Source organism: Diadema antillarum, unplaced genomic scaffold, assembly GCF_040938485.1.
Source record: "Diadema antillarum isolate AM-2024a unplaced genomic scaffold, OU_Dant_1.0 scf00000096, whole genome shotgun sequence".
Lineage (NCBI taxonomy): Eukaryota > Metazoa > Echinodermata > Echinoidea > Diadematoida > Diadematidae > Diadema > Diadema antillarum.
In genome coordinates this window covers 823,026-836,185 of record NW_027270985.1, presented here as the reverse complement: position 1 = coordinate 836,185, position 13,160 = coordinate 823,026, and the positions used below count along the sequence as shown (strand labels likewise).

The 13,160-nt window shown below is 38.1% G+C and overlaps 1 protein-coding gene and 1 long non-coding RNA gene across 2 annotated transcripts; both read right to left on the bottom strand.

The window, feature by feature from the left end:
* Positions 1–3,820: 3,820 nt before the first annotated feature.
* LOC139718554 (uncharacterized) lies at positions 3,821–7,413 on the bottom strand. The gene is made up of 3 exons (XR_011710039.1): positions 6,675–7,413; positions 5,465–5,530; positions 3,821–4,103 (listed from the first exon to the last, which is right to left on the bottom strand). It is a non-coding gene; the product is annotated as an uncharacterized lncRNA (long non-coding RNA).
* A 2,620-nt stretch (positions 7,414–10,033) lies between these two features.
* LOC139718545 (uncharacterized) lies at positions 10,034–11,335 on the bottom strand. The gene has a single exon (XM_071630014.1). It carries the CDS (start codon positions 11,333–11,335, stop codon positions 10,034–10,036), a length of 1,302 nt encoding a protein of 433 aa, XP_071486115.1.
* Between the last annotated feature and the right edge of the window lie 1,825 nt (positions 11,336–13,160).

Sequence of the window (13,160 nt, the reverse complement as noted above, 5' to 3'; positions counted from 1 at the left end):
GCCATTATGGTAACTACCATGGTAACAGAGCTCAGCAAGCAATCAAAATCAATTTTTCCATGGTGCATGTACTTAATATAATGGCAAAGTTATTATATCAGTAAGCTCTCATGCAATGGGACGTATATCTTAGTAAACTACTAAGAAATGAAAATCCACTATTGCAACATACAGATAAATTTTATAATGCAAAGGCCAACCCTCTCTGCTACCAATGCATCCATCCCAGTCTCTTTGTGAGGTTAACAGAAAAGCAAAGGTAAAAAGGTAATCCCTACTGTTCCTAATAATTGGCCCGTATTTCTCCAGTGCATTCCCAGCCTCATTTTGAGATTTTGGGAATTAACATTATACTTCATCCCCACCAAGTCCAACAGTAATGCCAGCCAAATCCGGGTTATATTCCAGAAATCCCACTATAAAACGATACGATATCCATCGTAACACACACAAACACAATAGCTACGAATTGTCAAAAAGTAAAACAAATACAAGGGCTCTCCTACATTTCAAAAGTAGTCCCTATAACTATCAAATGCACGTCATGCATAACACACAAACAAAATTGAATTCACAACCTAATCGTATTGACACATTTTGTCTCCCTGAGCAACGCTCCCTAGCGTCCGATGCAAACAGTGCAATGTTGTAGACAATGGGCTTTCACAAAAAGAGTTTCAGGACAGTACATGGAGCCACTTTAAATGTGGAAAATGGGTGAAATTTGAGCATTTCACTAGACCTTTGAAATTTGACCTCTGGCCTAGTTCACTCAAAAGCTAATCAAGTGATTACCACATCACACTTCATCATTTTGGACCAGGTTGGGGGAAATTTGTTCTTTCCAGTCTGAAGTTATTGCATTGAAGGATAAATTTCATGATTTGACCTTTGGCCTCCAGCTGAGTTAACTAACAAGCTAATGAAATGATTGCCTTATCACACTTCATCCTTGGACCAAGTTTGGGGAAATTTGCTCCTTCCCGTCTCGAGTTATCATGTAAACGGATAAATTTCTTGCTTTGACCTTGACCTTTGACCTTTGACCTCATGCTGATTTCAACCCAAATCTGATCATGTGATTGCCCCATCACACAACATCCTTGGACCAAGTTTGGGATAATTTGCTCCCACCAGTCTTGAGTTATCATGTAAACGGATAAATTTCTTGATTTGACCATGATCTTTGACCTTTGATCTCTCGCCGATTTCACCCCAAATCTACTCAAGTGATTGCCCCATCACACTTCATCCTTGCACCAAGTTTGGGGAAATTTGCTCGTTCCAGTCTTGAGTTATCGCGTAAACGGATAAATTTCATGATCCGACCTTGACCTTTGACCTCAGGCCAATTTCACCCTAAATCTAATCAAGTGAATGCCTTATTCTTCTATTTCCTCTTCACTTCCTGTGAAGGCAATGATTGCTTATTGACAAATAATGGGCAAATATAGAATATTTTGTTTGACCTTTGACACAAATATACTTAGGACAGATATCAGATATGCTACAAAAACATGTCCGCTTCAAGTAATGCACAATACATCTATAAAATGTGGATGTAGTATACTGCACAAGTGGACGCTTTCCTCCTTTATACACTTTGTTAAAAAAATTAAATGCAAACACACACACATTCTCTTTGATTACAAATAATCCATTGCAGTCCATGGTATAACATGCAGATCTAATGTCAATAACTTCCATACTTCTTAGGAAGGATAGATACAATTGTGATGTTTGTTTTATTTCAGCAATGAATTTATGATATCTTACCTTTCACAAGTGTCATGTGATGAGTTTCTTTTCACACCTTCTTAGAAAATACAATTAGTCATGCAAAACATTTGCAATTGTGCATGGAATGTTTGTTCATGGTTTGATAATTCAATGGAAGTTTATACACATAACCATTTCTTGCAGCTATGATTTTCATCATGGTGATCCCTAATAATTGCGACCCATATCTTTGTGTGTGTACATATATAGCTCTTGTATTCTTTTCCTCATTGAGTTAAGAGGAATTCAATGAGAATTTAGTTTCTTTTGTTTGATAATGTTATAAACCCTGTATTTAATCTTAGTCCAGGGTAGTTTCGCAAGTACAGGATATTTCTCTTGACACTCAATGCATTCTACTTTCCCTGGGACTTTGAAAGTCCTATAATTTGTTTTGAAGAATGTGTCCACAGCATGCTGTTGGGCTGTTGTCCAGGTAATACGTTCAGCTGAAAAAAAGAAAAAGAAAAGAAGAGCTTTTGTAGGTGAGTGAAAAGAATTCACGTACGTATTTGATAACTTCAGGACAGCCACATGTGATGCAAAAATTCGACTAAAATTGAAAACTTTTCAAAATCTGTTTTACTTAGTAATGTACAGATGTCACATATATGTACGTGCAAACCATGGAACCAAGGAACTGGGACAAATGATTCAGAAAATGTCAAACACTGGGACATTCCTGAATTCCCTATACATTACTATGGACAAATTTTTATCTATTTTTTTTTTTTTACAAAAAAAGTTTGTGAAGGGTGAAATTTGCTCTTCCTGTTAACCCGAGAAATAGGGACTGTCTCTGTCAAACAGGTACAGTTGGTAGGTATTATTTCATCATTTTTTCACTTGACCTTTTTCAAACCCCTATATTGTCCCACTTGAATTACTAATAGTGTGGTGTATTTTAAGCTTGGTAAAAGAATCAAAATAAATGGCGGTAATTTGTCCATGCAGTATTCTTTAAAGACCATTTCAGAAGCAAAACCAATCAGTAGAAAGCTAAGAAGTAGAATACAACAATGAAAGTTTCGTGCATTTTCACCGCTTACCAGCTGAGCATTTTGCTTCAGCAACACTAAAATATGCGAGCTTCAAATATAGGCTTCATTGCACCCCTCACATGTTCCAGTGAAGGACGTGGGCTTACCAAGAAGAAGAAGAAGAAGAAGAATTATCTGACATCATGTCATGAGAGAGCAAGGCTGTGATTACATTGGTTTTACATTGAAAAAATGGATTATTTTTTATTTTCCACATCAAGAATTTGAATTTTTTATAGTAGAACCTCAAAGAATGGCTTATTATAAATCAATAGAAAGCTTGTGAGCTAAAGAACTTAAATGTAAGAAGAAATTTATCTATAATGCTCAAATATGTTAATTACAGTCACAATTTTCATATGCACCTCCTAGCGACCAGAAATGGCAAAAACCAGTCGTCTTTTCCTTTCCAAAGCCTGTGACGTCATTGGTTGTAGCAAGTTGCGTGAAACCGGCTAGTAAACAAACACAATACTAACGCAAGTAATCACACCTTAGTTCTCATGAGACGATGTCAGAGAATTCTGGCTGATGTACAATGCAATACAGCCCATCTTCAGAGCTTGTGAATTTGAGTTCTAAAGTAAATACTCGGCTGGCAATCCGTGAAAATGCATGAAACTTGCATTGTTGTATTTTGTAGCTTACAAGCATTCCATTAGTGTTTAATTTGTCAATTCAAATTTTTGCTTCCAATAAGGTCTTCAAGATTAATACAAACAAAATGGATTCACGTCTGAGTCAACTTTCTGTGTATTCACACGTAACTTAACTGTGATAGAATTATAAACCTGAACATAGTGCGACAGGTATGTTGTCTTGACTCTTCACTACCTTGACATATCATATTAACCCATTCACTACTATATTCTGTAAATCCCCATAGACTTTGTACAGGGCCCACCCGGTTCCCATAGGCAACGGGTTAAAGAAGCTATAACCTGAAATTTCTTTAAATTTGACCTGTGACCTTTAACCTTCATACTCTAGATCTCCAGATTTTCTTCCCAGGGTGATACATGCTTTGAACAGGTTCAAAGTTTTAATCTCAAACAGTTCTTGAGATTAGGTTAAGCTGATGGATCTATGGATGGACAACCTAAAAACAATTTCTCTGGCACCACCTTTGGGTTGACCGAGAGATAAGTAAATACACCCCCTTAAAATAGGACTACCAGCAAAATATGAACTACATGTAATGGTTACCTTTTGATCTCTTTGCAACAGGATGGCTCCTGCTTGGCTTCATAGTCCCACACGGTCCATCGCTCTCATCTGAGAGCTCTGGGAAGAAAAAAACAACCCATTAATATCCTACATTAATTTACCATGGCAATGCAGTTTCCAACACATTAAAACATGACGTCTTGCTTGAAAAATTAGGAAGTAGTTCGATCCGCAATATTTCTACCTGATTTATTGCCATATGCCGTTACCATGGCAATGCAGTTTCTGACACATTCAAAAAAGAGGTCTTGCATATCTTCACCATAAGACCAATGTGTGTGCCAAATTTTATGAGCATTGCCCAGAAACTGAGGAAGAAGATTTGCATCGGACGGACCAGCCGACCAACCACACGCTGATCCCTATACACCTCCTTCAAATTTAGTTTGGCTGTGGTATTAAAAAAAAAAAAAAAATCATATAAATTAGCACAAGTGGAGTGCAACTGGCAGTCTCCCCTGCATTATGCAATTCATGGCAACATTCTTGACTTTGTGACATGGAAATATCACACAAATTCTTTAATATCCCTAAAAGTTGTATAGAATGTGCATGTGCATACTTTCTAAATTATGTTAAAAATTCGAAAACTTAACCTTAGGTTAGGTTTTTTTATGTCGATGACGCCGCCATTTAAAAACGGCGCCTATGTCTCGCTTCTACTATGCAGGCGAGAGAAATATTTGGGACAAAATTTCATGTGTCTGTGTAGAAATTCTGTATTCCTAATGTAGTACAGTACTTTACTGAACAACTTTGTGAGGACATTCATCTGTGAATGTAACACAGAACTTATTTCAATAAATGTATGAGGACATTACAACGCAAAAATAACAGTTCTTGTTTGGATTAATGTTACATATGAAACACAGAACTAGTATGCATAAATGTACGAGGACCTTACACAGAAATGTAACACAGAACTTATTTCCATAGATGCATGAGGATATTACATTGCAAAAATAACAGTTCTTGTTTGGATTAATGTTACATATGAAACACAGAACTAGTATGCATAAATGTACGAGGACCTTACACAGAAATGTAACACAGAAATTGTTGCCATAAATGTATGAGGACATTAAACAGCAAAGAAAAAACACAGTGCTTGTTCGCACAAAGTATGAGGGCATCAAAACTGCAAATATGACACAGACATTTTTCACCTATACAAAGGAGGACATTCCATTGTTGAATTTATAACTTCTCTTCCGTTCTTCTTTTTCTTTCTCTATTGTGCCTTTTTTTGCACCTCTTTTAAAAGCCAATGAAAAAGCATTTCCCCTCCCCCAGATATTAATTGGACTACTTTGTATTCATTCGTACTTTTCTATTAAACTTTCTAAATACATGTTCTTTGCTTTTAACTTTTTCCAAGTTGAAATAGGACCATCAGAAAAATATGTACTAATAGTTACCTCTTGATCTCTTTCCAATTCCATGGCTCTTGCTTAACTTAGTTCCATCCCTCTCATCTGAGGGCTCTAGAAAAAAAAAATAGTTGCAACACAAAGTACAATCTTATAGCCAACTAAATCACTCCACACAACTTAATGCTGTTTATTGCATTTAATATCTGAGATTACTACAAATAATATACCATGGCACCATACCACTCCAGTGTGCATGAATATCACTTTTAATTATGGGAAATGTATCAGGATACATTTAAAGTAGGAAATTGGTCTTATTCAAATGACACCGTGTCAGCCATATATGACGATGATCCATCGAATGGTTCTTAAATTATCGTGAGAAAGGGCAATTTTCATGTATACAGTGACATCTATGACCTTGACCTTTAACCTCATGACTTTCAAATCTAATCAGACCATTGTTCCTCCCCATATGCATACATGAGCCAAGTTTGAAGTTGATCCGTCAAATGGTTAACTTATTGTGAGAACAACCCATTTTTATGTATATGACTTCTATGACCTTTGACCTTTGACCTTGAGACCCACTCATCTAATCAGATCATTGTTCCTCCCATATGCATACATGAGCCTAGTTTGGAGTTGATTCGTCAAATGGTTCTGAAGTCATCACGAGAACAAAAACGCGACGGACGGACAGACAGCAGACTGACGGACGGACAACCCGAAAACATAATCCCTCCAGCACCCACCTTTGGTGGGCGAAGGCATACAAAATTTAGGCCATGCATACATTCTTCAAGATAACAGAAAGAGCAAAATAAGATTAAGCATGACACATTACTAATAACATGTTTACTCAATTTCAGCTTATGATATGTTACATGTAGACATAGGGATACCCACCATACACCCATATTTTCATGAAGTACAATGTTTTCATGAAATACTTTATTGGCAAAAAATGAAGTAGAATATATAATAAAGAAGTTTGGAAGACACAAATTCCTTTGAGAAACCTTGAGATATGGATTACTGACCAAACACTACACTAACCAGTTAAATATCTGTGATGTCAGTAGATGTATTTCTAGGTACATTTAACTTCTTTTAATTTGAATATCATGAGGACACAGTTGTTTAAAAAAAAGAAATGATGCCAGATGCAATATAAATATAAAAGTAACTGAATATCAGTAATAGGATGGTGTGCAAACAAGGTGTAACTCTAAGATACATTAAATAAACTTACGTCTACTTGACTGGTCATCTTCTTGAACATCTCCATCAGGGGCATCGTCTTCTTCACACGACTCTGCAGTGAAAATAGAGAGATGAGAGACTTGGGAGAGGGGGTTTGTCCAATGTTTCAAATTTTAGAAAGACAGTTGACTTCAGAAAGGTTGACCTACTTAAAGCACAATTCTCCGGTATGTGGCACTTTCAGTAGCTGTCATTCTAATTATGTTAAATGATCCCTCAACAGCCTACTATACAGATTTCTCCTCTGGACGTCACAGCCTTGTGGCCCTATACACCGCACCTCAAGTGGGCACAGAGTACTCCAAGTACCTCTTCACCTTCAAATGTTTTACATCATGTGTAGGTGGGCTCAACAGGAGAAAGATCCAGCTGGTCTTCACACTAGACAACAAGAGTGGGAATATCCTTGGACGTCATGTGTTGGATGTCAGGGTATGCGCTTGCCCAGGGAGGGATTGGAAAACGGAAGAGAAAGCCTTTGAGAGGTCCAAAGCACCTCAGAAGAAACCCCTCGAGAGGTTGGAGCAAAGTGACATTAGTGGTGGGCGTTACATCTTTCTCAAAGAAGGCGAAGAAGGACAAAGAGACGTTCTACATTCTGGTTCAAGGGTGTGAGAAGTATGAACTCTTCAGGAAGATCAAGGAGAGTCTTGACTTGATGGACTATGTTGAACCGAGTCAGATCAGCCAGTACAGACAACAACAAGCTCAGCAACAAATGCAACTGAATCAACATATCTGCGATGAGCTGCAACGTTACTACAGGAAAATAAGTCGAAGACACTGGGTGGGAATGAGAAACAACAGTGGCACACCTCTCTCTCTCTCGTCCGTTTTTCTTCTATGCATATTTTACAAGTGTTACAGTGCATAGTTTTACTTATTTTGTTATTCTTATAAGTGGATTATGATTTCATTCATGTCATGTTTTAAATCTTGGAGTGCTACACAGCTATGTCAAACATTCACTGTAATTGATCGCTACTTACTAACTACAGGGGAAAATGTATTAGTTGTGAATATGACAATAAGATTGTACATACGTTTTGTACACACTTTTCAGAACTCATGGTGTCACAGTCACTGTGTTACAGAACATGTATTTATAATCTATGTCATAATTCTACTGTCAATTAATTCTTTCCACTGGGTTCTACTTGGTTATTGTCATTGAGTCTCTGATACACCCATTCAACATTACCAGTTTTCTAAATGTTCATTAACTTCACAGATTTGGACAGAAAATCAAGTGCGCAAAAATCCATGTCCATTTTGCGTCACGGTGTTATGGTTCTAATTAATAGCTCATAACTCATTTATCACTGTGAAGTTTTATTCATTCTTTTCTTTTCAAAGTTGCTTGTGATGATAGTCATAGATACACAATAAAACATTGTTCTCAAGTCTTACTGATTGTTTATTATTTTAATACAGTTATGGAGTGAAAATCTAATCAAAGTGTCAGTGTTACAGTTCAAAGTTTACCTTATTTTGTTTTTTTATTAGTGATTTATAATTTCAATCATGTCTTGTTTTATCTTGACGTGTTACACAGCTATGTCAAACATTCACTGTAAATGATTGCTTCTAACTACCTACAGGGAAAAATATATGAGTTGTGAGTACGACAATAAGATTTTACATACAGTTTGTACACACTTTGTTGAAGTCACGTTGTTACAGTCACGGTATTACTGTGCACTTAGTTATAATCTAAGTCACAATTCTACTGTCAATCAAAATTTTCTTTCACTGGGTTCTACTTGGTTATTGTCATTGAGTCTCTGATACACCCATTCAACATTACCATGTTTTCAAAATGTTCATTAACTTCACAGAGTTTGGACAGAAAATCAAGTGCGCAAATATCCATGTCCATTTTGCGTCATGGTGTTATGGTACTAATTAATAGCTCATAACTCATTTATCACTGTGAAGTTTTATTCATTCTTTTCTTTTCAAAGTTGCTTGTGATGATAGTCATAGATACACAATAAAACTTTGTTCTCAAGTCTCACTGTTTGTTTATTATTTACATTTATTGAGTGAAAATCTAATCAAAAGTGTCACAGTGTTATCGTGGAATTGCCCATTAAATAAACTTACGTCTACTTGACTGGTCATCTTCTTGAACATCTCCATCAGGGGCATCGTCTTCTTCACACGACTCTGCAGTGAAAATAGAGAGATGAGAGACTTGGGAGAGGGGGTTTGTCCAATGTTTCAAATTTTAGAAAGACAGTTGACTTCAGAAAGGTTGACCTACTTAAAGCACAATTCTCCGGTATGTGGCACTTTCAGTAGCTGTCATTCTAATTATGTTAAATGATCCCTCAACAGCCTACTATACAGATTTCTCCTCTGGACGTCACAGCCTTGTGGCCCTATACACCGCACCTCAAGTGGGCACAGAGTACTCCAAGTACCTCTTCACCTTCAAATGTTTTACATCATGTGTAGGTGGGCTCAACAGGAGAAAGATCCAGCTGGTCTCCACACTAGACAACAAGAGTGGGAATATCCTTGGACGTCAGGTGTTGGATGTCAGGGTGTGCGCTTGCCCAGGGAGGGATTGGAAAACGGAAGAGAAAGCCTTTGAGAGGTCCAAAGCACCTCAGAAGAAATAGTAAACCCCTCGAGAGGTTGGAGCAAAGTGACATTAGTGGTGGGCGTTACATCTTTCTCAAAGAAGGCGAAGAAGGACAAAGAGACGTTCTACATTCTGGTTCAAGGGTGTGAGAAGTATGAACTCTTCAGGAAGATCAAGGAGAGTCTTGACTTGATGGACTATGTTGAACCGAGTCAGATCAGCCAGTACAGACAACAACAAGCTCAGCAACAAATGCAACTGAATCAACATATCTGCGATGAGCTGCAACGCTACTACAGGAAAAAAGAGTCGAAGAAACTGAGTGGGAATGAGAAACAAAAGTGGCACACCTCTCTCTCTCACGTATGTTTTTCTTCTATGCATATTTTACAAGAAAAATACTAAAACACTGCCTTTCAGCACTCTTTCGAAAAGTGGGTGTGATCATTTCCTGTACAATGTCTTAAAAAGATGTCATACTCCCAGACATTGAAATTTGTACCTCTGTGTTACTGTGACTGTCAATAGATCTAAAGAACTAAACTGGATCAAAAATCATTCCATGGGTTTCTAGATACCTTCCCCCTCCCTTTTCCTCATCGAATGAACCAGGATATTTTTTTCACTACACTGGGCTGTACTACCACAACTCTAGGAACATGCGGGTGAATGTATACTTCCAGCATATATGAATAAGCCTCTGTGGATTAATGTTGTACTCGTATATCAGAATGAAAAGTGTTTTGGAATAAAGATGTTTAAGAATACTTGTACTCACCATTAAGATTGACATTGATACTGTCCAAGGACATCCCAGAACACTCGCTCATCTGTCCCTTTTCCATTAGCAGCAGTATTTTTGCGATCTTAGCTACCTGTAGTGTGTTCTCGGGCAATCTATAAAATTCTCTATGTACTTGAATGTTGTGGCCCATAAAGGTGGCGAGTACATCCAGTTCATTGTCCTTCAGACATAATATCTGGGACATGGTCGCCACATGTTTCCTCAGCTGAGTGGATGTGATGTTTTCTGGATGTTCTGCTCCAGACGACTGAGCACACTTTCTCACAGCATCACAACCCCTATACGGTGTGGTACAACCTGGGCGTGCAAACAGGTACATATTGGACTCTAGGACTCCAGCATCTTGCCTAACGTTTTCATCTGCCAAAACATCAAGTGCTTCTTTCATTCCCTTCGTCAGAACCACAGGAACTGTTCTCCCTCTCTTTCCGGGTATTTCAACTCTTGACAGTTTCTTGCAAAGCTCCTTTTCAAGCTTGTTGAGGCCCTGTAGAACGTCTTTGTTGACTTCTCCAGTACGTTTTTTGTAGTTTTCTACTGTCATCCTTTCCACCTCTCCACTACGCTTCCTATTAAACAGGACAGTCTGGGCAAGCATAGCTTGACCCAACTTGGAGAAATCTTCCCTGCTTACAGAACCTGCTGTGATGTGTGCCATTGACTCCTGCACCTGGCCCTGGATGGTCTTGTGCACCTTTTGTATGTCAGATGACAAAGGAATTATTGTTGGTCTGTTCCTCTTTGCTGCGTACAGAGTCTTGAGGGCACCTGTTGAAACTTTCTCAGCCCATTCAATAGAGCACAGTTCACCAAACTGTTCAGCCTTTTCTTTCTGACTTGTGTCCATTTTTTTCAGTGCATCAGCCATAAGAATCCTGGCACACTTTTTGAGTGAGTGTCCTACTTTCAGCGCTAGTGAAGGTGTCTTATACTTCCCTGAGCTTTCATCCAAGCCTGCTATATTGTTGACAGCTCTGACCACATCATCAAACACCTGTGGGTCAATGGTCTCAGACAAGCAGTTGATGCCTGGTCTTATAGATCTCATTTGAAGGAGTAGCCGACCCATTTCCCTCAACTTTTGTCCAACATAGTTGTAATGGTTTTCTGAATCCTGGAACTTTGACAGAAGTTGTGCACCTAGCTTTATGATTAAATCATCATGCCGCACTGCCAAACTAACATCATCATGAGTCATTCGACGGAAGACCTCATCCCGAAGTCTTACAGGCACTTCTTTTGGCATTGGCAGCATCATGGAACATTGAGACTGAAAACTTCCAGATTCCTTTATTTCGCTTCCAACACACTTCTTTCTGTGTTTCCATAGGTCACTCCTAATGAACCATCCAAAACACTGAGTACAAGGCAAGAAGTCTTTCACTGCTGTTTCATATGTTGGTCGTTTGTAAGGAATGATCAGACCCTTTCCTTCTCTTAGAACTTGAAGATTATGAGAATGGTTGCCCTTATTGCGCAAAATCTCAAGTAAATTATGCCTATTCTTTGACTTCTTTGGATGTGCCATGATTCTTTTCACTTCAATTTCATTGGAATGATGCATTTCAATGTGTCGGGCAAATTTTGGTGTGTCTTTTTCACAAAAGACACAAAAGTGACGTTTGTCCCACTTCCTTCCAGTTGCATTATTTGCTGTTAGAACCTTGATATCCTGAGGTTTCTCTGCCATGTCCATCTCTTGATTTCCAGCATGGTTTTCTGATTCAGGTTGACTGGTATTGGGCTCATATGGATGATCTGCTCTGGATGTACAAGGTATGTCCATCTCTTGATTTCCAGCATAGTTTTCTGATTCTGACCTATGTGTAAAGCCAGGTTGACTAGTATTAGCCTCATATGGATGATCTGCTCTGGATGTACACGGTATGTCCATCTCTTGATTTCCAGCATAGTTTTCTGATTCTGACCTATGTGTAAAGCCAGGTTGACTAGTATTAGCCTCATATGGATGAGCTGCTCTGGATGTACGCGGTAAGCGATATGGAAAGACATCAGAATCACAATCATCACTGCTGACTCCACTTGGATTCACCCATGTTGGGTCAGCATCATCATCATCATCATCTATTTCTTCCTATGGAAACAAATAAAACACAAAGTAAATGCAAATGCAATAATCAAAATGAAATATTTTGCCAAGCAAAGCTGGATCTGAAAATAGCTGAGGAATGTCTCCTCATAATTATCACCTATTTCTATTAATACCCCCCATAAAGAGTCATCTCTATAAGTCACTTTATGACATGATACCAGACACAACACACATCAATCTTTAAATATTTGCTTCTTTCTTTTACAGCACCCCCTCCCCCCCCCCCCCCCCCCCCCCCCCCCCCCCCCCCCACGGAACTAGAATCTACTGATAGACCACACTTAGTTATCTAACAATTGAAAGAAACCAAACCCTGGGAAAAGTAAATTTTAATGAAAAGAAAACAGGGAGGGAAACAAATTATTTACATGTTTAATTAACATTGGGGAACAGAAGAAATGTCATGAAAGTCTGAGAAGTCTCAATTTACTTTCAATGCCACATACTTATGGTCAACCCTAAATATGTTTCATACCTAAACTTTGGTATTTTCTGCATCATCTCTATGGATGGATTTTGACACAGAAATTGTTTACATATTAAAACGAGGACATACATGTATCACTACTACAACGTAAGCAATTTGAGCATATTTATTGAGGATCCCTATAGGAACCCTTTGAAGGTACAGTGGAACATCGTTATAACAAGGTGCTTGGGACCAGAGAAATTACTTCTTTCTCTCAAAACTTTGTTATATCAGGGCATAAAATACAATAGAATACAAAGAGTTGGGACCAGAAAAAATACCTTGTTATAACAAGAGTTTGTTAGATCAGTGCTCTTTATAACAAGGTTTGACTGTATTACTTACCACAGATTCTTCCATATCTTCATGAGCATCTTTTTCGCTGTTTCCTCCGTTTACTGGAGTTTCCTTGGCCAGAGTGGACTGCAATACATGGGAAAAAGACATAAAATATTTCAACAGCAAATTCATCAAAGAAATTGTTTATATATAAGAATG